The sequence below is a fragment of the Geotrypetes seraphini genome, chromosome 9, assembly GCF_902459505.1.
Source record: "Geotrypetes seraphini chromosome 9, aGeoSer1.1, whole genome shotgun sequence".
NCBI lineage: Eukaryota > Metazoa > Chordata > Amphibia > Gymnophiona > Dermophiidae > Geotrypetes > Geotrypetes seraphini.
The window spans coordinates 76,759,391-76,781,526 of NC_047092.1; the positions used below are offsets into that span (position 1 = coordinate 76,759,391).

A 22,136-nucleotide genomic window follows, 5' to 3' on the forward strand; every position below is an offset into this window, starting at 1 on the left:
TCCCCCCAACGACCGCCCCCCCCCAAGAACCTCCGACCGCCCCCCAGCCGACCCGCGACCCCCCTGGCCGACCCCCACGACACCCCCAACCCCCTTCCCCGTACCTTTCTGTAGTTGGCCGGACAGACGGGAGCCAAACCCGCCTGTCCGGCAGGCAGCCAACGACGGAATGAGGCCGGATTGGCCCATCCGTCCCAAAGCTCCGCCTACTGGTGGGGCCTAAGGCGCCTGGGCCAATCAGAATAGGCCCGGGAGCCTTAGGTCCCTCCTGGGGGCGGGGCCTGAGGCACATGGGCCCAACCCGACCATGTGCCTCAGGCCCTGCCCCCAGGAGGGACCTAAGGCTCCCGGGCCTATTCTGATTGGCCCAGGCGCCTTAGGCCCCACCAGTAGGCGGAGCTTTGGGACGGATGGGCCAATCCGGCCTCATTCCGTCGTTGGCTGCCTGCCGGACAGGCGGGTTTGGCTCCCGTCTGTCCGGCCAACTACAGAAAGGTACGGGGAAGGGGGTTGGGGGTGTCGTGGGGGTCGGCCAGGGGGGTCGCGGGTCGGCTGGGGGGGCGGTCGGAGGTTCTTGGGGGGGGCGGTCGTTGGGGGGAGGGGGGGTTTGCGTCGAGGGCAGGAGGGCCTGGGATCCCTCCTGCCCGTAATGTAGTGCGGGGTGGGGTTAGGGGGTCGCCGTGGCCAGGAGGACTTGGGCTCCCTCCTGGCCCGATATTGTCGGGGAGTTGGGGAATCGACGGGGCAAGAGGGCTTGGGCTCCCTCTTGCCCCGATCGTGTCGGGGAGTCGGGGGGGCAAGAGGGCTTGGGCTCCCTCTTGCCCCGATCGTGTCGGGGAGTCGGGGGGCAAGAGGGCTTGGGCTCCCTCTTGCCCCGATCGTGTCGGGGAGTCGGGGGGGGGGCAAGAGGGCTTGGGCTCCCTCTTGCCCCGATCGTGTCGGGGAGTCGGGGGGGCAAGAGGGCTTGGGCTCCCTCTTGCCCCGATCGTGTCGGGGAGTCGGGGGGCAAGAGGGCTTGGGCTCCCTCTTGCCCCGATCGTGTCGGGGAGTCGGGGGGGCAAGAGGGCTTGAGCTCCCTCTTGCCCCGATCGTGTCGGGGGTGCCAAGGACCACACGGAGTCACCCACCGTACCACCCGATTCGGGTAAGCGCAGGTATCGGTGGGTGGCTTATTTGCGGGGGGGTGCCTTATTTTACATTTTTTTCTAAAAAGGGGGGGCTGTCTTATTTGATGGCCCTGCCTTATCATCGGGGAAACACGGTAGAAAAAAAAAAAAATGAACAGTTAAGTCCCAGTTTTTGCCGCTGAGACTCTGCCCTCTCTCACTGTAAAATTAGACTCTACTTAGTCTGTCTTTAAATTTAAAAAATGTGTGTTGTTTTAAAAAACAATTATGTTTTTAGATGTATCTAAATAAAAATAATAACCAAAAATTTATCTTTTTTTATGTCATCTTAGCATATTTTATGCTGCAGAACGAATTATTTTTTTTTACATGTATTCCTATGGGAAAACGCGTTTCACATAACGAACGTTTCGCATAACAAACTTGCTCCTGGAACCAATTAAGTTCGTTGTGTGAGGCACCACTGTACATGTCACACATTTTCAAAAGTATATATTAGATTTTCAATATTGGCACATTTTTGAGAGAAAAAAATATTTGCCATGACTTATAAACCTCATATATAAGCCTCGTATATAAACCCTGAGGTTGTGGGTTCAAATCCCATGTTCTTCCTTATGACCCTGGGTAAGTTACTCAATCCTCCATTGTCCCAGCTATGTTAAATAGATTGTGAGCCCACCAGGACAGATAGGGAAAATGCTTGAGTACCTGATTACAAATCGCTTAATTGATAGGTGATATATAAATACCTAAATTTTTTTTTTTTTAAAGAATATTTTATAGTTAAATTACTGAAGTATGTCTGCTGCTATTAAAAATTGAACTTCATTGCAGCATAAATCTTGCTAAGGATGAGCTTTCAATGGCTCATGAACCTATAAAAAAACAAAATATAAAGAGAGATCCCAGTTTTCGAAAAGTGACAATACTATTTTTTTTTTTATAGTTTCATTTAAATTCACATACACTACAGTAAATTCCACTTTGTTATTCAACATAGTAACATATTAGAAAACAAACACAGTAACACAAAACACTACATGATAAAAAAAATTATTAAATATACATTCAAACTAATACTTTATAAGTTGTAGTTCTCACAAGTCTAACTACAAGAGGTATCCAATTAGAACAAGTGCTTTCAAAATAATAGTCTTCAAAAGGTGGTAATTCTCACACATGTTCATTCTCCATTTTATATCCAAGGATATTACATAGATTTAAAACTCAAACAACATCAAGACTTCAATGTTCAAAAAAACAGCTCATCTTTACACAGACTATTTTTCCCCCAAAGAATCCCACTTTAATTTTTAAGAATTTAAATTCTATAAGAACATTAGAACATACAGTTGGATTTGCCATACTGGGTCAGACCAGTATCCTGTTTCTAACAGTGGCCAGTCCAGGTTACAAGTATCTGGCAGAGTCCCAAAAAGTGGCAAGACTCCATGGTATATAACCCCAAGGACAAGCAGCGCTTTAACCAGGTCTCCCTTAATAGTTATGGACTCTTCCTCCAGATATTTGTCCAAACTTTTTAAACCCAACTACATCAACTGCTTTTACCACTTGCTCCAGCAAACACTTCCAGAGTTCAACTATATGCTGAGTGAAGAATATTCTCTCTTATTTGTTTTAAATGTACCACTATGTAATTTCATGGAGTGTAAACAAATCGATTTATGTTTGCCCATTGCACTCCATTCAATATTTTATATACTTTGATCATATCCCCATTAAGCCATCTCTTCTCCAAGCTGAAGAGCCCTTAAGCCTTTACTCATATGGACAGTCCTTCCATTCCAGGTACATTAGATAGATTGTGAGCCCACCAGGATAGATAGAGTACCTGACAGTGAACCACTTATGCTATAAGCGGTATATAAATCCTAAAATAAATTAATTTAATATAATATAGATAGCATTACAGGTTTGGTGCCATTACACATATAGCGCTGCACATTTTTTTCCCACTATAGGAACCCCATTAAAATGCTAAAAGGTCAGTTTCTATTGACAGTGATTACAACATTGTGAGGGCAGGCACAGCATGCATGCGTGTTTTTGCCCATATGGAGTGTTTTCTGCAACATAGGCACCCTTTCATCGTAACATTATGAAAGTGTGCCTATGTTACGGATTTCAATGTTTACCGTGGCATCATTTTGTGCCTCTTGCAGCTGATGCTGGGACTTCTTGAATATTCTAAGTTTGCTTGAGGAGTCCTGGGATTGGTGGGGAGACACGCTACCAACTTCTGCATTACAGAAGCACTGCAAGGATGTTGGGAGCAGCTTGGGCACTGCATTTCTTTGGTTAGCAGGGCTTCTTAGGCATTTCTGCCAGCAAAAGTATTTGTTTAATGTTTTCAAGCACATTGGAGAGAGGGAGAAGAGGAATGTGTTCCCCCACAATTCACCCTTGCCTCCCCCCCCCAAAAAAATAAAATAAAAAATTGGAGAGCTGGTTACACCACTGGTGTATACTATCCAGTTCAGGAGGAGTGTGTGGCGCGGTGGTTGAAGCTACAGCCTTAGCACCCTGGGGTTGTGGGTTCAAACCCCGTGCTGCTCCTTGTGACCTTGGGCAAGTCACTTAATCCTCCATAGCCCCAGGTACGTTAGATAGATTGTGAGCCCACCGGGACAGATAGGGAAAATGCTTGAGTACCTGATTGTAAAACCGCTTAGAAAACCTTGATAGGCGGTATATAAAATCCTAATAAACTTAAACTTCAGAAGATTTGCTGTCAGTTTAGCTTTTTACATCTTCTAGGTTCACCAATATTTCTTTCAGTTCTTCTGCATCATCACTCAAATACTATGTCTGGAACAAAAGACTGAAGCAAAGAATTCATTTAGTCTCTCCACTATGGCCTTGTCCTCCCTGAGTGCTCCATTTACTCCTTGATGATCTAATGACAGAATGTACATGGAAGATTAAAGCTGTCATATCCAAAAACACTCATCACTATTCAAAATCAAAATTCCCTGCATAAACTGTTTCAAGAACAAACTATTCTTAAAAATTAGCAAAATACAAAACTAGCATCTTTACGTTTAGCTCAAACAACCAAACCTTACTATCAAAATAAAACCAAAAAATTACAAGAAATGTACTGTAAACATATTTTTATTTTAATTAATTTATTTTAGTATTTATATACCGCTTATAGCCTAAGTGGTTTATATTCAGGAACGCTAGTATTTTCTCTACCTGTCACAGTGGGCTCACAGTCTATCTAATGTACCTGGGGCAATGGAGGATTAAGTGTCTTGCCCCACAAGGAGCAGCGCAGGGTTTGAACCCAGAACCTCAGGGAGCTGAGGCTGTAGCTCTAACCACTATGCTACACTCTCCTCAGAGTGAAAAAATATGTGCAAAATTTAATACAGAAAGTTTATGCATAGCTAAGCTCCAATGACAACAAATCTTTCTTAAATCTTCAGCTGTACTTTGCAAGAAAAAAAAAACATAAATTCATGAATGTGCAAAAAAATCAATATCACCATTATATGAGTTTGTACCTCAAACAAACCCCAAACAGACCAAAATATATATGTGTATACATATATACACATACACTAGTGTATAAGCCCATTACATTAACGGGTGCTAGAGTAAATGTCTGTCTGTCTGGTTTTTTTCTTTGTCTCTCTCGCCTTGGACGCTGCCTATCTGTCTGTCATTTTTTCTGTCTGTGTCTCTCCCTATGTCCTTAGTGCTCCCAGTGCCTCCTTCCCATGTCCTTAGTACCCCTTCCTACATCCTTAGTGACCCCAGTGCCTCCTTCCCATGTCCTTAGTGCCCTCAGTGCCTCCTTCTCATGTCCTTAGAGCCCCCAGTGCCTCCTTCCCGTGTCCTTAGTGCCCCCAGTGCCTCCTTCCTATGTCCCTATCACTATCTTCCAGACTTTGTCCCACCCCCACCCCCCGATGCCAGCCTGCCTGCCTCCATCACATCCCCCTGAGCAGCACGTTTCCATTTAACCCCCCCCCCCCACCGACCCTACTCGGCACACCCGAAACCCCCTGATCTGTATGTCCGTGGCAGGTAAGAGTACGCATGCGCGCTTAGGGTTCTATTCTAACGACCGGGGCAGGTAACACACCGCGACTCCCCCCCGGCGCCGACCTTACCCGGCACATCCGAACCCCCCGTTGACCCTCCCACCCGCCCCTCCCACCGCTAGACAGCCGACAAACCTCCCGGCTCCAGCAGCGTCTGAGGCACAGTAGCGCTGCTTCGCGTCCTTCTACTGCCCTAATTTCCTCTGCCGCGTCTGATGATGTCATCAGGGACGCGGCAGAGGAAATCAGGCCAGTAGAATGACGCGAAGCAGCGTGTTTACTGTGCCTCAGACACTGCTGAAGCCGGGAGATTTGTGTTAGTCTCGCGGTGGGAGGTTCGGCTGGGAGGGTCAACGGGGGTTTCGGATGTGCTGGGTAAGGTCGGCGCCGGGGGGGAGTCGCGGTGTGTTACCTGCCGCCGGTCGTTAGAATAGAACCCTAAGCGCGCATGCGTACTCTTACCTGCCACGGACATACAGATCAGGGAACACGCAGGTAAGAGTGCGCATGCGCACTTAGCGTTTTATTATAGTAGAAGATATATATATATATTGTGACAGGGAGAGTCCTGTCATGCTGGAAGAAACCTTGCAGTGCTCTAAAACTATCCCTAAACCTGCTACTAGAAACAGGCAGGTTAGGGAATCTGCCTTGCAGAATTTATCCCCAGTGAAAGGCAGCCCAAAAGTGGCCTGATCATTCTTGCCTAGTTCTAGTATAGGGAATGCTAAAGGCAAAGAATTACAAGTACCAGCAGGCACTAGGCCAATGATAGCAAAACCCACAAAGGGATTAGCTCCTGCAATCAGCTCTGCTTGGGGCAGGGCTAGTCAGCAGGGAAGCTATCTAGGATCATTAGTAAAGCACCAGAGAACCACAGGTGTTTCTAGAGACAATCAGCACAAGTCTAGAGAAAAGGGTGTGGTCTCCAGGCCAGAGAGGCAGCCACCAATCTTCAGCCTGCCTGAACCCTTGGAAAGAGGCAGACCAGTGCAAACCAGGAGTCAGAAGCCAGAGACCAGCATTTCCTACAGGAAACAGGGAGAAAATCCCAGGTTTGAATCTTGTCAGCATTCTTCTGAAGGTAACACTGTTTTGGATGTAGAAATGCCAGAAGAAATGTATACAAATGATTATGAAATTGAACCTATAGAATTCTGGTTGCCTGAAGCCATGCTTATTGAATAAAAGCTTGGGGAAATCATATGGTGTTTCTGGGAAGGTGGAATTGCCTCACAAACTCTAATAACAGAAGGGTGTGGAATCCCTGCTTCTGATTAAATGGAAGTTAACAGAAGAGTTGGAATAGTTGTGTTCTGAAATTGCACAAACAGAAATACTGTGAAAGAACCAGGCTGAGCAGTCCCAGCCGGTTCCAGGACTTTGATACTGAAAGTTTGGTCTTTTGTTTTTGTAATAAGCACTGGCAGAGCATAGCCAATTGAAAGCAAATGTTTGGGTGAAAATTGCCAGATTGTAAATTCTACAACTGTGGAGCCTGGTTGGGCTAACAAGCTGTTTAGTCATCAGAGCAAGTTCTTAGATTATGTGAAAGGATGAGTAAATGTAAATGTTTACTGGATCCTTTCCCATCTTACTTATTCATCAATTCACCTTCCCAAGCTATTACTTGGCTTACTGCATTACTTAATTTTTCTCTGGAAACAGGTTATTTCTCACACTCTGTGGGACAAATAACACTCTCCCCTCTTTTAAAAAAAGCTGATATAGACCCTTCTGTTCCTTCTCATTATCGCCCAATTGCTAATATATCCCTACTCACAAAAACATTAGAATCAATTGTAGCTAGTCATCTTACTGATTACCTGGAAAGATTTTCTCTACTTCAGCCATATCAACATGGAATCCATTCCAGTACTGAAACTCTACTGATCTCTCTTCTCTCTAAAATCCAACAAATTCACTTCCAAAATAAATACTCTATTTTACTTCAATTTGACTTATCGGCAGCATTTGATGTGGTTCATCGTGACATTCTGCTTCAGTTACTTTCAGATATAGGTCTCCACCAAGTAGCCTTGGATTGGTTCTCTAAATTCCTCTTGTACCGCTCTTACTCTGTGAATTTTGAAGGTAATTCATCTGTCTCTTGGCAGCTTTCTTGTGGAGTCCCTCAGGGATCTCCACTCTCCCCAATATTATTTAATCTTTACATGACCACCCTTAATACTTTCAAGTTGTCTACTTGCAAAACCTTATTCACTTATGCAGTGACTTTTATACTGATAGAGAGAGATCCGGATACTATCAATTTAGTATCTAAAGTTAACCTTTGTGTCTCGAAACTCCAATTATGGGCCCAAGCCGTTCGGATGAAACTGAACGCATTTAAGACAAAATTATTATGGCTAGGCCCAAAATTGGATTATTTGCCTAGTTCTGTAAAATTGGCTTCTAGTTCCTCCTTACAAATTGAATTTTCTGCTAAGATTCTGAGAGTCTTTCTTGACTCCTCGCTTTCTTTCAAGGATCAGATTAATTCTGTCATCAGGAAATGCTTTTTCAATTTGCGTATTTTCATCAACACCACTTCTCTATTTTAGTTCAGTCAATTATTTTATCTCATCTTGACTATTGTAATGTCATTTATCTTAGCATTACAAAAACCTGCCTTTCTAGACTGCAACTGGTCCAGAATACAGCTGCCAGATTGATGTACTCACTGGAGGAGCGAAGAGAGAGGGGGGACATGATTGAGACCTTTAAATATATCACGGGGCGTATAGAGGTGAAAGATGATATCTTCAGTCTTACAGGGCCCACGGTAACCAGAGGACACTCGCTGAAAATCAGGGGAGGGAAATTTCAAGGTGATGCTAGGAAGTACTTCTTCACCGAAAGGGTGGTTGATCATTGGAACGAGCTGCCTCAGCAGGTGATTGAGGCCAACAGCGTGTCAGATTTTAAGAGAAAATGGGATATTCATGTGGGATCTATAGGAGAGTAAGAATCAGGGAGTGGGTCATTGGTATGGGCAGACTCGATGGGCTATGGCCCTTTTCTGCCGTCAATTTCTATGTTTCTATGTTTCTATTTTCAGGAAGCATAAGTTTGATCATGTGACACCACTGCTTCATAGTCTTCATTGATTTCCTGTGTTTTTCAGAATCCAGTTTAAATGTGCTTGTATTATTTTCAAAATTCTTCATGGCATTTTCACTCCCCTAGTTCTGTTATCCTGGAATCTTTATAGATTCTCTTTCACAAGGGGTAACCAACAACTCAAATTATCCTGTCCTAGCAAAGGTATCAAAGGAACCAAGATTTTTGGCAATTCTTTGACCTTCAAGTTTCCTCAACTTTGGAACAATCTTCCACTTTTTCTAAGATGTTCTCTCTCTTCCTTTTTTTCATAAGTCTTTGAAAACTATTCTGTTCACTAAGCACTTTGGTAATTAATTTCCTCATGTTTTTTGGGTTTTTTTCTTTCTCTTCAGTTCTTATTGGCCTAAACTAACTACTGTAAACCTAAATGAGCTTTCCTGGATTGAAGTCTCAGTATATAAAGCTAAGCATTTTGTTTTTCCTTCACCAAAGTATAAGCCAGAAAATAAAGACATAGGGCTCCTTTTATGAAGTCGTGTTAGCAATTTAACACGCGTAATAGAATGCGCTAATTTGCCGGCTGCGCTAGCCGCTACCGCCTCCTCTAGAGCAGGTGGTAGTTTTTTGGCTAGCGCGGGGTTAGCGCGCGCTAAAAAGATGCATGCAATAAAGCCACTAACGCGGCTTCGTAAAAGTAGCCCATAATAATTCACACTAAACACCTTTGCTGGACCTTTCTAATTTGATACAGACACCCCTCTACCCTACGTGCCTCATTCAACTGCTCAGCTGAGGCTTGGATGACCCAGGTCAGGACTCTGGCTAATCCAGTCCAGGTCTTACCCGGTCACACTATATATGGATAGCCATTGTTCCACTAAATGATGGAATGACACCGATTTGGTTACAACATAAGGATGAAATATATTTGTGTTCTGTGAGTGCATTATAGAAGGTTTCAGAAAAATGTTTATGGTTTCAAATACTTGAATGTCTCTAATCTATATCTTGGCTTTACATAATATATGGATTTAGGATTTTAAAAAATTGAAAACACCTTCTTAGTAAACAATTCTGACTAGTTCTTTTCTCTTTTTTTTTAAACTAGTTGTCAGCTACATTTTTGGAAAGAAAACATTCCTGTCAGTCACTTCTTAATCTGTTCTTCCTTATCAGAATTTGAATGTAATGAGAGAGATAAGTAAAAGAAAGTTTGTAGAGTGTTAGCTATTCCAAGTCAATGGTATGTCATTCTTATAAGAGCCTGGTTTCCTAATCAAGATCTACTGTTGAAAAAAAAAAAAAAAAAAATCTAAGCAACTACAAACTCATTTGGTGTATGTTGTACCTTACACTTGATGCATGGAAGGTGTAGTTAACAGAACCAATCTGCTTTCAAGGAACATTCAGGGGACTTTTTAACCAAAGAGTGGTAAACGTACCCTACCTTAAGGGTAAGTACAAAACTTATGTGGGTGTGCCAAGCATCTGTCCTGCATTTATTTCACAGGGCAGGCACTTATCACATAGTATGAGTGTTTGAAGACAGTATGGCCTGGATTCTCTAAACAGTACCATTTGGAAGGCACCAGTAGGTGCCCGAACAGCGCCTAAGTGTTTTATTTGGCCATTAATGGAGCAGTAATTGACAGCGCCATTAAAAACTAAGAAAAAAAGTAGGCGTCTGCATTGCATCAATACAGGCACTTATTGGCGCCAAACATCAAAAGAGGCATGGTTATGGGTGGGGCTGATGTTCGGCGCCACTAAATGTAATTCTACATCGAAGATAGGTGTCGGAAATATAGGCCTGTAAAAACCCTGACCTACATTTCCGGTGCCTATGTTCAACACATACCCCAATTCTCAAAACGGTGCCACAGTTTGAGTGATGTGTGACTGGTGCTGTTTTTTCAGCACCAGCCAATTCCAGTCCATTTTGGGAATCCAAACCTATGAGTGCATCCATGCTTCTTGCCAGTACATGTAATATGACTGCAGCAGTACAACCCGAACTATATAAAGATGAAGTTGTAGCAGCAGTGGTTCCCCCAGTGTGAGCAGCATCTCCAACTTTCTGCCTGCACTAGCCTCGGCTCTCCCTCTGACATCACTTCCTGGTCTCGCAACAATGAAGTGATATCAGAGGAGGAGCCAAGGCCGGTGCAAGCAGTAGGTTAGAGCCACTTCTTGCGCTGGCGAAGAGCTTAAGTATGGGGGTGGGTGAGGAAGGGAAAAGTGCAAGCATGGCAGGGGAGAGGTGGGAAGAGCAGGGGCCAGAAAGGAGAAAAGGTGCTGATGCCCCTCCGAAGAAAGTGCCTAGGGTGGTCTGCCCCCTCCTTACTATGCCACTGGTTTCCCCTTCTTACCCTCTCCCCTACCTCAATCACAAGCACTCCTCTCCATAATCACAAGTAACCCCTTCGACTTCTCCAGCAGACTTTGACCCCCTTCCTTCCTTTGTATGGAAGGATGACCTAGAGTGGTAATACCAAAAGACTACCACTAGGGGGGGAGGGTCACTGATGCAAGATAAGGTGGAAGCAGAGGAAAAGATGGAACTTCCCCCATTGCACTAGACTACCTGGTAATCTCCAGAGATGTTCCCAGAAGGATTGGGGGAGAAGAACCCACTACCACAGCACTTACCACCATCTCATGAAGCAGTAATTGTCACTACAATAATCTGCACAGTTTGCCACACCTCCACTCTGTCTTTATGCTTGTGACTCATCCCCTACCCATGTTAAAGTTGCTAGCATGAGGTTTCATATCATACTGGATTGGTTTGAACACATAGAAACAATTAGTGCAGACATGCACTAATATCTACTATGTGAAAAAAGTAAAAAACATGTTAGCTGCTTAATACAACTTAGTAAAAAGACCCTTCTGTCTTTCAAACAACCCTCTGATATTTGTATACAGTCAAAGCATGAAATTTATGTGATTATCTACAGAAGATTTTTCACATTGACATCCATTTAAAGAAAGGAATTCAGTATGCCATATATATAAAATGGAGCGTACATTTGCAACACAAAGAGGTTATATTGATAAGTTTAAGAAGATTTGAGGACCACTAACAGACTTTTGCAATGAATGATATAATTTTCCCATAATAAGATATTTGATAAGAGGGGATGTGGGTGGGTTTATTTTATTCATCTCATAAAATAAATAATTTATCATTATATCTTGTTGTATTGTATGCAATTTTCAAAGGAAGGGGAGGGGTTGGGTTTATAATTTGAGTAATAGTTGGTATACTTAAGTACTATATACTTTTTCAATATTATAGTAAAGGATTATATAATGATATGTTGTATTTACAGTGATGCATGAAGGAATATCAAGTGTGTACTCAATGAAATTGTATAAATTTATGTGATACACTTGTTGTTATATGAAAAAATGAATAAAAAACTTAAAAACAAAGAAGGGACCAACACCACAGATGAGCATTTTAGTCACTGTAGCATGTGTCTTCATTTGCTGAGAGAAAATATAATTCAAGAGCTGGGATGCCTTAAGATTCTGCTTTGATAATTTGTGTGATCATTTTCTCTTACCTGCCTCCCTTTACTACTTTAATAATCCCATTATGTATAATTTATAATAGGATTATTAAGTAAGTGTCTTCTGCAGGATCTCTACTCATAGCATGATCTGCATCATTTTTTAGACAACTTGCAATTTTTTGTTCTTTGGTAATGCAACCTGATGTTTGAGATGGACACACTGAACAAAAAACAACAAAACTTGATAAGTATAGCAGGAACAAGGATAGATATTTCATTTGAATAAGATGGTTCAAAGTAGTTTAAATAAAAGCAGAGACTGCAGAATGTTTGATGGCTTGTCTGGAGGGGGGGAGAGCAGGTGGGATTGGAAGATTATAATGAGATAGCACTTGGTCACTCTACAATGAATACTCTTGACAAAGTATTCAAAAGGCAATGAAATAACACTCCAAACAAAGATCAGAGTTTTCCATGTACTCATTTTCTCAGTGGTCAATTACAGATGCAAAAGATGGACACTATGGGGCTCATAATCGAAACTTAAACATGTCTAATAGCCCGTCCATGTTGTCCAAGTGCCAATAATAAAACCTATTTTTTGGACGTATCCAGGGACTTTATAGGCCTAAGAATGCTGCTGTGCGCCCACAGCTAAAAGTGGAGTATCTGGAGAAGTGGTTAGGGTAGGATGTGGGCCGACCTAGACTTAGTCATCCTGCAGAGATAATCGAAGGTATTACATGACTTCCTGGATGGAAGTCATTGGATTGTGACTCAAGACAATGTAAAACAGGTATAAGTGCCCCCAAAAGTATCTAAAGTGACCATATAAGTCCCTAATGTAATATAACCACTGCAGAGACAAAGTAAAGACACTCATACACTCCCCCAGTGGTCACTGACCTCCTCACACCCCCGCAAAGATTAGAATAAAAATGTACATACCTGTCTCCAGAACATGAAAGCCTAGTAGAGCTGCAAACAAGTATATTAAATAGCATGGGGGTGTACTAGTGAACCATAGAGAGGACAACCAAGGTCCATAAGCCACTCTAAAACACTACATTTATGGTGGAAAAGGTGTGCCCCCCCAAAAAAAAAAAACCAATCCCAAACCCTACTCTACTGCCATATAGGTGCCGGCTGCAGCCATAAGGGCTATTGGGGTTTTAGACAGGTGGGTATAGGGGTGGGGGTGTTTTGGGGGGGCTCACCATAACCTATAAGGGAGTTCTGGTGAGATGTTTGTGGCTCCCTTTTTGTGAAGTTCACAGCAATGCCCTCTAAGGTGCCCCACTGCTCTGTTGTCATGTCTGGGTGGACAGTTCATTACAAGATTGGCCCCTCCCATGTCTAAATGGTCTTGTTCCTGGCATTTGAAACTTGGATGAAATTTTGGTCGAAAATGTGGTATAAAGATGGATGATCTGGCGGTCTGGACGAACAATAGCCTGGACGTCCAGATAAGACAATTTAAAAAAAATATATATATATATATATATATATTCTAGATGTATTTTTTGAGAATGGGCACTTTCTCCACTGCTGACTTTGGGCATCTAGCACCATATGCTGAAATTCGACTTAGAAGTTTGTTTTGATTATGCCCCTCTATGGAAATAAGACAGAAAGAAGATTAACTCATTTGAGCTTTGCTGCTGGAGAAGGATTTTATGAATGTCATGGACCGTCAGAAGAACTAACAAATCTATTCTGGAAGAGATTAAACTGTATATGCCACTCAAAGCCTAAATGATGAAGTTACAACTGTCTTATTTTGGTCACACCATCAGAAGAGAAAGATCATTGGAGAAGGATATCATGTTTAGGAAGTCTGAAGGAACTAGGTGAAGAGGGTGACCTGCAATCAGATGACTGGACACGTTGAAAACAACCATGGAGATGATGCTGGAGGACCTCACCGGACTAGCACAAAACAGATTTTTTTTTAGATTTGTAATTCATCAAGTCCCTAGGACTCAATTATGAGTCGATGGCACCTAAGAAGTTGTTAGTGGATCTATTTTATTCATTCTTTAAGTACAGATGACTGTCTCAAAATTGACAAGGGAAGATTTCCAGCTGAAGTTGTGTATACTGTAGATCTTTTGGTATGTCTGGAATTGGTCTGAGGCAAGTATATGTGTGTAAAGTATAATGTGGTAATATTGATATTTGTTAGAAAAAAAAAATAATAGAAATTTATGGATCATTACGGGTAATTTGTTGATAAAGATTTAAGGATTTTTATCCTATGGCAATAGTTCTCAAACCTGTCCTGGGGGACCCCCCAGCCAGTCAGGTTTTCATGAGACATATTTGCATGTCTGTCTCCTCCATTATATGCAAATTTCTCTCATTAGGGATATCCTGAAAACCCAACTGGCTGGAAGGTTAGCTCGTATGTGGCATTTTGTATATACATTTATGGTATTTTCTGCAATTTGTTTTACTTTTGGATGATTTATTTTTGTAGGTAGGTCCAGTTGTTTGAACTTCAGATGATGGATGTCATTTTCACACTCCTTGACAATTCTTTGAAAGCAGTTTTTTGTTGATCCCCCCCCTGAGAGTCATTTATTTGGTAAAACTATCTAGGCTAGGAGTTTTCATTGAATAATAGTGAGTCTTTTTGAATATGATAGCTTTCTTGAAAATCAGTGTAAAGTTTTAGAAAAATAGTCTTCAAAACAAAGATCCAAAAAGTGGGATAAAAGGTCAAATATCTGACAATCGCTTTCCTGCACACATTCTATGTATTCAGATTTGCAAGAACTACAACTTAAGAGTACCAGATTGAATTTCATATTTAATGTTTGATTCCCTATTTCATGCATTATGTGGTAATTTTGTGCTACAGTGAATTTACTTATGTGAATTTTTTGAAAAACAACTAAAAAAAATTTTTGGAAGACACCACTTCCCTCTATATTTGGTTTGATGCACTTAAAACCTGCAGTGGCTCTTTGGACAAAGCAGAATATACAGTTCTAAGACCAATTAATCTGTTTAGTTTTCATTACTCAAAATATTCATTAAATAATTGCATTTTTATTCTATTTTATAGGTGCATGTGAAACTTCTGCACAGTAGTTAACACTGATGCTTGCTGCATGCAAAAGTTTGCAAAACTATCTTAAATTAGCTGTGAAATATCTAATGATAGACAGCTATGTTAATTCTTCATTGCTTTAAAGAAAAGGTCTCAAATAGTAAAAGATTAAAATTAAAATGTTTACCTTCTCTTTTGAGTTAAATTGTGATAGCAGAACAGCACCGATCAGCTGAAGATAAGTTGAATAATTTTTTCTTCTATCTTTTTGAGTTTTCTACAGCACAGAGTTTTCTCAATTTTGATGAAGGTTTTTTGCCAATGAGGTGACTGTTCAACCACCTTTGTGGAGGTGTGAGGGCCCTTTTCTGAGGCTTTTTCCTTATATTTAACTTGTTGTACAGCCTGTGCTGTTCTGGTATCACATAATTTGACATCATGCATTAATTCAAGTGAAAGTGTTACTATCTATTATCATTGATTTTTCACTGTATCCGAGTCATTTTGGTTACCGTCTCTTTTGAGTCACTTCATAGTTTAATACCTTCTAGACAAAAAGCTGAATGCAATTTATTAAACAAAATAGGAGAGCCATCTCAAATCCCAAAAGCCTCAAACTCCTATGATGCACAGCAGCTGATGTATCACAGAAAATAGTGCTAGAGAAGACGTACACCATACAAAGGGCTAGATTCACTAAGCAAACCAATCGTGTACCGATCGGTTTGCGAGCCCTTTGTGACACGATTTCACTAACCTCTGACCCAATTCACTAACCTCTGTCCCGATCATCCTCCAATCTGCAAAGGAGGGGGAATGGCATTCATATGCAGACAGGAAGCGATTCACTAAAATAAAAAAAAGCAACACCAACTGGGCTGGCCAATCTAAAGTAAACGACTGCTGAGGACCAGTCGCTGAGGTCCTTTCCAACTGTTCTGCCTTCTGCCGCCCTGCTTCTCTGCCCCATTTCAGCCCTGATCTCCTGCCCTTCCCCGCACTGAGAGCCTGTGGTTTTAACCCGCGGGTTAAAACCATGAGCTCGCTGGGCTGTTTAAAAGTAAAAGTGGAAAAAAAAGTTGCAGGTCTTATACTAATGCACATGCGTCGGGATCGCTCTCTAGCGATCAGTGTGGTGGGTGAGGGGCTTGTCAACGATCGCCCCCATTTGTATGCAGCCTTTTGTGAATTCGTCGGCCTGCATGCAATCGAGCACGGATCGGACACGAAATCGGTGGCTAGTGAATCTAACCCTTAAATAACAGCCACAGAGCAAGAGGATATAGGAGACACCACTAACAGGAGGCATTTGAAATACTGTAATAGACCAGTCTGTTGACAAACCAGAAAAATGCAGGAAACAGCATAAAAAGATTTTTGTAGATTCTAAGCAGAAAAAAAACCCAAAACATTTTGAGAAACTTGTGTTTTGATCACTTAGTAGGAACAGAAAGGAATAAAACTCCTCTATTAGAAAATTAAAGTAAGCATTTTTAAGCACTGTTATTTTATAATGCATCTTGTAATAACGGAAGTGGAAAGCATACCCATTTTCTAGGTCGGCCTCTTGGTCGTTTTTCCCCAGTATCTTCTGCTTTCTGTAAATTAAAAAGTAGTATCACTTCAATAACCAGACATATTAAATCCAAATAACTAAGAATGTTTCCTGTAATATACAGGGCGGGCTAAAAGTAGGTATACAGCAGTGATCTCAAACTCGAACCCTTTGCAGGGCCACATTTTGGATTTGTAGGTACTTGGAGGGCCGCAGAAAAAAACAGTTAATGTCTAATTAAAGAAATGACAATTTTGCATGAGGTAAAACTCTTTATAGTTTATAAATCTTTCCTTTAACTGTTAAAGGAAAGATTTATAAACTATAAAGTTTTATCTCAAGCAAAATTGTCATTTCTTTCAGACTTAAAAAACTATTTTTTTCTGCGGCCTTCACAGTTAAAGTTTAACATCTTTCCTTTTTCTTTGAATTAACAAAAGATTATAACAGTAATAACAGGCAACCGCAACAGCCTTCAGCTCTCACCTCCTCCAGCACTGGACACACGCACAAGCTGCACTGCCTCCAACCATTGCTCCAATGTTTACCTTACGCTCTGAAACATGCCCGCCTCACTGCTATAACCTCACGCAAGCGCTTTCCTGCATCTGCACGCGATTGGACTCCACCTCACAATCACGTACAGACACAGGAAAGCACTTGCGTGAGCATACAGCAACTGCCAGACACAACCACTTAACACTTGTGGAGTAGACAATTGCGTACAGACCGAGGGCCTCAAAATAGTACCTGGCGGGTCACGAATTTGAGACCGCTGGTATACAGTATTTATTCATTATTTCATTTTATTTTATAGGCGTCACAAATAACATTTGTGTGAAGTTTTTTGTATCAGTTACATTGTTTTGCTTTTACTTATCAATCAATACTATTCAATACCTGTAAAAAAAAAAAAATAATAATAATAATGAATAAACACTGTATAGCCCACTTTTAGTCCATCCTGTATGTTATATATAGGGGCCCGATTCTATAAACAGGGCCTAGCAGCATTAACTCCTAGGTGTCATTTACAGAATTGCACCTAGAAGTACCCAACTCGACTTAGGCATCCTAATGTTGGCCTAAATTTACCAGCACCTAACACAAACACCTTTGCAGGTAGGTGTGGCCGAAACCACTAGGGGCCACTACGAGTTCCTCACGAAACTCAAATCTTTTTTTTACATTTTTTTAATGCGTTTTTAATAGCATGGTCAATTATGACACAAATTAAGCTCATTAGTCAATTTTGAGTTCTGAGTGGATTTCGGCTAGGCTTCCCCCAATCAAGGTACCACTTAATCAGGCCCAAGATGTACAGTATAGTATTAAATCCTTGTCTCATTCTCTTTCCCATTTCCAGGGTGACTTGAATCGGATTATATTCTTGTTTCTGTCATTTCACAATATCCCTTAAAAATGCTAAAACACTTCTTTACAATATAAAGAAAGTGGTCTTTTCAAAATGGATGACCTGCAGTATATTATTCTTTTCTCAAGTTTATTAATATTTATTCTCAAATACATTACCAGAACATGTTTCCTTGGAAAAATATTTCAAGAAACAACTTACATTACATTAGTGACTTCTATTCCGCCTGTACCTTGCAGTTCTAGGCGGATTACAAAAGAGCTGACTGGACATTTCCAGGAACGTTACAATTTTGTTGGTTAAACATTGGGTAAAAATAGCTGGATAATTCCAGGGACGATACAATTATTTTTGGTTACAAATGAGATAGGGTAGCTGGATTATTTCCATAGCACTTGCGAATTAGATAGTAAGATGATTGGACATTTCTAGGCAATTACAAACAAGATAACAATTAAGATAGCTGTACATTTCTTGGGGCATTACATTTTAGGGAACTGTATTCTTGGTAGAAATTTTGAACTGTATTCTTGGTTGATAATTTGAGGAGGAAAAGATTACCAAAGGAGTGGAGGTTTTGGGAGAGGAATTTTACCAGAGAGGGGAGGAAAGAGGGGGAGAGTTAAGGTATCTGGATAAATTTTTTAAATAACAGTATTTTGATTTATTTTCTAAATGTTTTGAGGTCGCTCGTAGTTGTCAACAGGTTGGAGATGGAGTGGTCGATTTTCACTGCTTGCGTTGCAAGGAGGTTGTCAAACATTTTCTTGCGCTGAGTACCTTTGAGTGGAGAGTAGGCAAATGGGGTCAGGGTTCTTCTTTGTCTAGTGGTGAGGATTTGATTTAGGCGGTTGTTTAGGTAGGAGGGGGCAGAACCGTTTAATGCTTTGAATAATAGACAGTAAAGTTTGAATTGAATTTGGGCTTGAATTGATAACCAGTGAGAGTCTTGGTAGGCAGAGGTGATATGGTCATATTTTCTCAGGAAGTAGATCAGTCTGAGAGCAGTGTTTTGTATAGTCTGGAGCTGTTTTAGCATGTTGGCAGGGCATGGCAGATAGAGGGAGTTGCAGTAGTCCAGTAGACCTAGTACTAGGGAAATGGACAAAAAAAGTCCCCAAATAATAAGAATCAATAAAATATACATGATCACAAGAATCAATATAAACCTAAGCTAGAGAATAACATGGGGACAAATTTGTCCCCGTAGGAACTCAATTTCCTCGTCCCGTCTCCACGAGTTTTGTCATTGTCCCATTCCTGTAAGCTCTGACTTAACTGCACAAGCCTCCGACATTTATGATGATAAAGTGTTTGAGGCTTGTGCAGATGAGGACAGAACTTGCAGGAATGGGGCAGGGACAGGAAAATTAACTCAACGTGACTGGAAAATGAGTTCCCATGGAGATGGAGAAAAATTTGTCTCTGTGTCATTCTCTAACCTGAGCATCAAATATATATAGTCTCCTCAATATTCAAAATGATTTAACCGGTCAGATTGCACATAGCTAGCTATCCCTGAATATTGAACGGGAGATAATTGGTCATTTCTGCTGAATATTCACAGTGCATAATGGCTAACTGGCTATAATCGCATAATATGCCAGTTATTTTTTTATTTTAATGTATTCTCTAATTCCTAAGCAGATTAAAGTAACACACACAACAAAAACATATTCTCGCCAAACTCCTGCTCACCAATCCTAAACACATCTGCTAAAAATAGAGTACAATAAAAAAAATGTGCTCTTTTGCAAAACAAATAGCTCTCAATACCCAGCTAATAAAAAACTTTGACAAATAAATAGGTTTTCAGTTGTTTTTTTAAAAAGACATCTTGTCTCAACACAATTTCAGATACCCTGGCATTGCATGCCACAAACCTGGACTCGCTACTGAAATAGTTGTTTGCGTTTTCTTAAAATGTGTCTCACTAAGTGCATCAATTGATAACCTCATTGCAGACTGAGATCTCAAAGATCTGTGAGGTATATATTGTTTCAACATCTATGTCAAATACCAGGGTGCAACCCCGTAAATTAACTGGTGCATAATTGTCAGAACTTTATATTCAATCCTCATTTGATTTGGCAACCAGTGTAAATGCTTCAATACTGGCGTAATGCGATCATTTCTAGCAGCTCCTATAATCATTCTTGCTGAGGCATTTTGCGCAACCTACAGTGCTTTGATTTTCACTTTTGCAATCTCCATCAACAGCGCAAGACAGAAATCCAACTTTGATTATCGCAGTACTCTGTACCACTGTTCGAAGGTCGGATATAGACATCATAGCTTTCACTCTAGATAAGTCTTAATTGAAAAAATGCTCCCTTTATCACATGCAAAATTTGCATCTGCATAGTAAGCTGTGCATCCAACTGTACTCCCAACATTCTGACATGAGAAGAAATAGGTAATGTCATATCTTGTACCCTCAACTCTCCCAGACTCAAGAGTAACTCATTATTCCCTATAAACATCACTTCTGATTTCTTTAAATTCAATACCAGCAAATCATTTGCATGTAAACTTGGCATCGATCGCTCCTCCACAATCATCCAGAGAATCGGCCAACAGCAATCCGGTCGGTATTACCGACTGACTTTAGTGCATCTAGTCCTAAGGCCATTTATGCAAGTAATTGCCAATTAACTCCAATTATGGGCAATTGATTAACACCTATTAGCATCCAATTACCAATAATGTACAGTCATCCCTTCCTTGATTCAAGCTTTTTAATATAGCATTGTTTTGAACTAGCAGAATGGGTGGTCTGTCATCAGCTGAAATTAAACTCATTACCAATCCTCAGACTAACCAAAGGAGTTTGTCTCAATATGGACATTTTATGGTCTTATGTATTATACTGGACCCTCTACTTACAATGGAAATACAGGTTAAAGCTCAGACAGATAAAACTTTTGGGGCATTAATCAGCAGAGGTAACTAAGGTGAGGCCCCATTTAGAGCATTGTGTGCAGTTCTGAAGACTGCACCTTCAAAAAGATATAACCAGGATAAAGTCTGTCCAGAGGGCAACTACTAAAATGGTCTGTGGTGTTCATCATAAAGCATATAAAGACAGACTCAGACCTCAGTATGTATACTATAGAACAGTGTTCTTCAACCACCGGTCCATGGACCAGTGCTGGTCCACATAAATTTCATGCCAGTCCACAGGGTCGGCATGTTCATCAGGCCCAAAACTGTGTTCTTCAACTGCCGGTCCTTGGTGCGATCGATGCGTTGTTAATAAGATTATATTGTGTGTATATATGAAAAATGAATGGAAAAAATATTGTTACAATTAGGACTATGGGGGCAGGGTCTGGGGTGGAGATTGGGTAGAGATGGGCAGGGTCTGGCCCTCGACTTAGCCAAGTGTTCTTCAACCACCAGTCTGCGGATCGATGCCGGTTCACAAAATAATACTTTTATTTCTGCCGGTCCATAGGTGTAAAAAGGTTGAAGAACACTGCTTTAGAAGATGAGAGAGAGGAGTTATAAATGAGACATATAACTATCTCCATGGCATAAATGCATGGGAGACAGGTCTCTTTCAACTGAAAGGAAGCTCTAGAATGAGAGGTACAAGAAGTTGAAGTGGAATAGACTAAAAAGTAATCTAAGGAAATACCTCTTTTCAGAAAGGGTGGTGGATACATGGAAGCACAAACAAAAGGTTAACCCTTGATGCTCCACAGAACCGGGAGTCTGATGAGAACAAAAATACTGTGGAGGAGATGATGTTCAAGATGCAGGCTTTATTACAAATATAGTTCAATAATCCACATGAAGAAATACCTAGGATGACAAAATTGTCTTCCTCAGGGGTCCTATGAATAATATGATAAATGGAATGTTTCTTGAAGTAATGAAATGATTTATTTGCAATAAATTGTGCTGTAATGTGTGGATTTTCAACAACTTGTGGGTAGTGACTGGTGTGAGAAGTGTTATTTTGTAATAAAAACTATAGATGTGCATGTGTGGAGAATATCTAGGAATGACCGATACATGGAACAACCTCCCAATGGAGGTAGTCGAGACAAGGACTGTATTTGAATTCAAGACAGTTGGGAGAGGCACATGGGATCTCATAGAAGGATGAATAGCAGATAATTGGATGGGCAGATTAGATGAGCCACAAGGCCTTTATCTACTGTCATTTTTTGTGTTTTTATGTTTCTATAACTATGTAGCTATTTTTGTTTGAACAAATCAGGCATATGTTCTCTCTGTTTGCCTGAAGAATAACCTGCATATAGGTTATTACTATAATCAAAAGTTATGATGCAGTTTCTCCTGATCGAAGATTTCATTGGCTTTCTATTGATGCTCAAGTTCTTTTCAAATTA

At 41.0% G+C, this 22,136-nt stretch overlaps 1 protein-coding gene and 1 long non-coding RNA gene across 6 annotated transcripts in view; one reads left to right on the forward strand and one right to left on the reverse strand.

Moving 5' to 3' along the window:
• The window catches only part of HMGA2 (high mobility group AT-hook 2), a 370,719-nt gene that overhangs the window by 340,544 nt on the left and 8,039 nt on the right, over positions 1-22,136 (reverse strand). For all 5 annotated transcript variants that reach the window (XR_004540723.1, XR_004540724.1, XM_033959754.1 and 2 more), the window contains exon 3: positions 16,393-16,443. Coding sequence is in view for 3 of the 5 variants with exons in the window: in XM_033959754.1 (XP_033815645.1) it covers positions 16,393-16,443 (51 nt within the window). In the remaining 2 variants the exon portion in view is untranslated. The remainder of the gene's footprint in view (positions 1-16,392; positions 16,444-22,136) is intronic.
• The window catches only part of LOC117367295, a 37,173-nt gene continuing 21,190 nt past the window's right edge, over positions 6,154-22,136 (forward strand). Inside the window, exon 1 of the long non-coding RNA XR_004540725.1 lies at positions 6,154-6,287. This is a non-coding gene — a long non-coding RNA (uncharacterized LOC117367295). The remainder of the gene's footprint in view (positions 6,288-22,136) is intronic.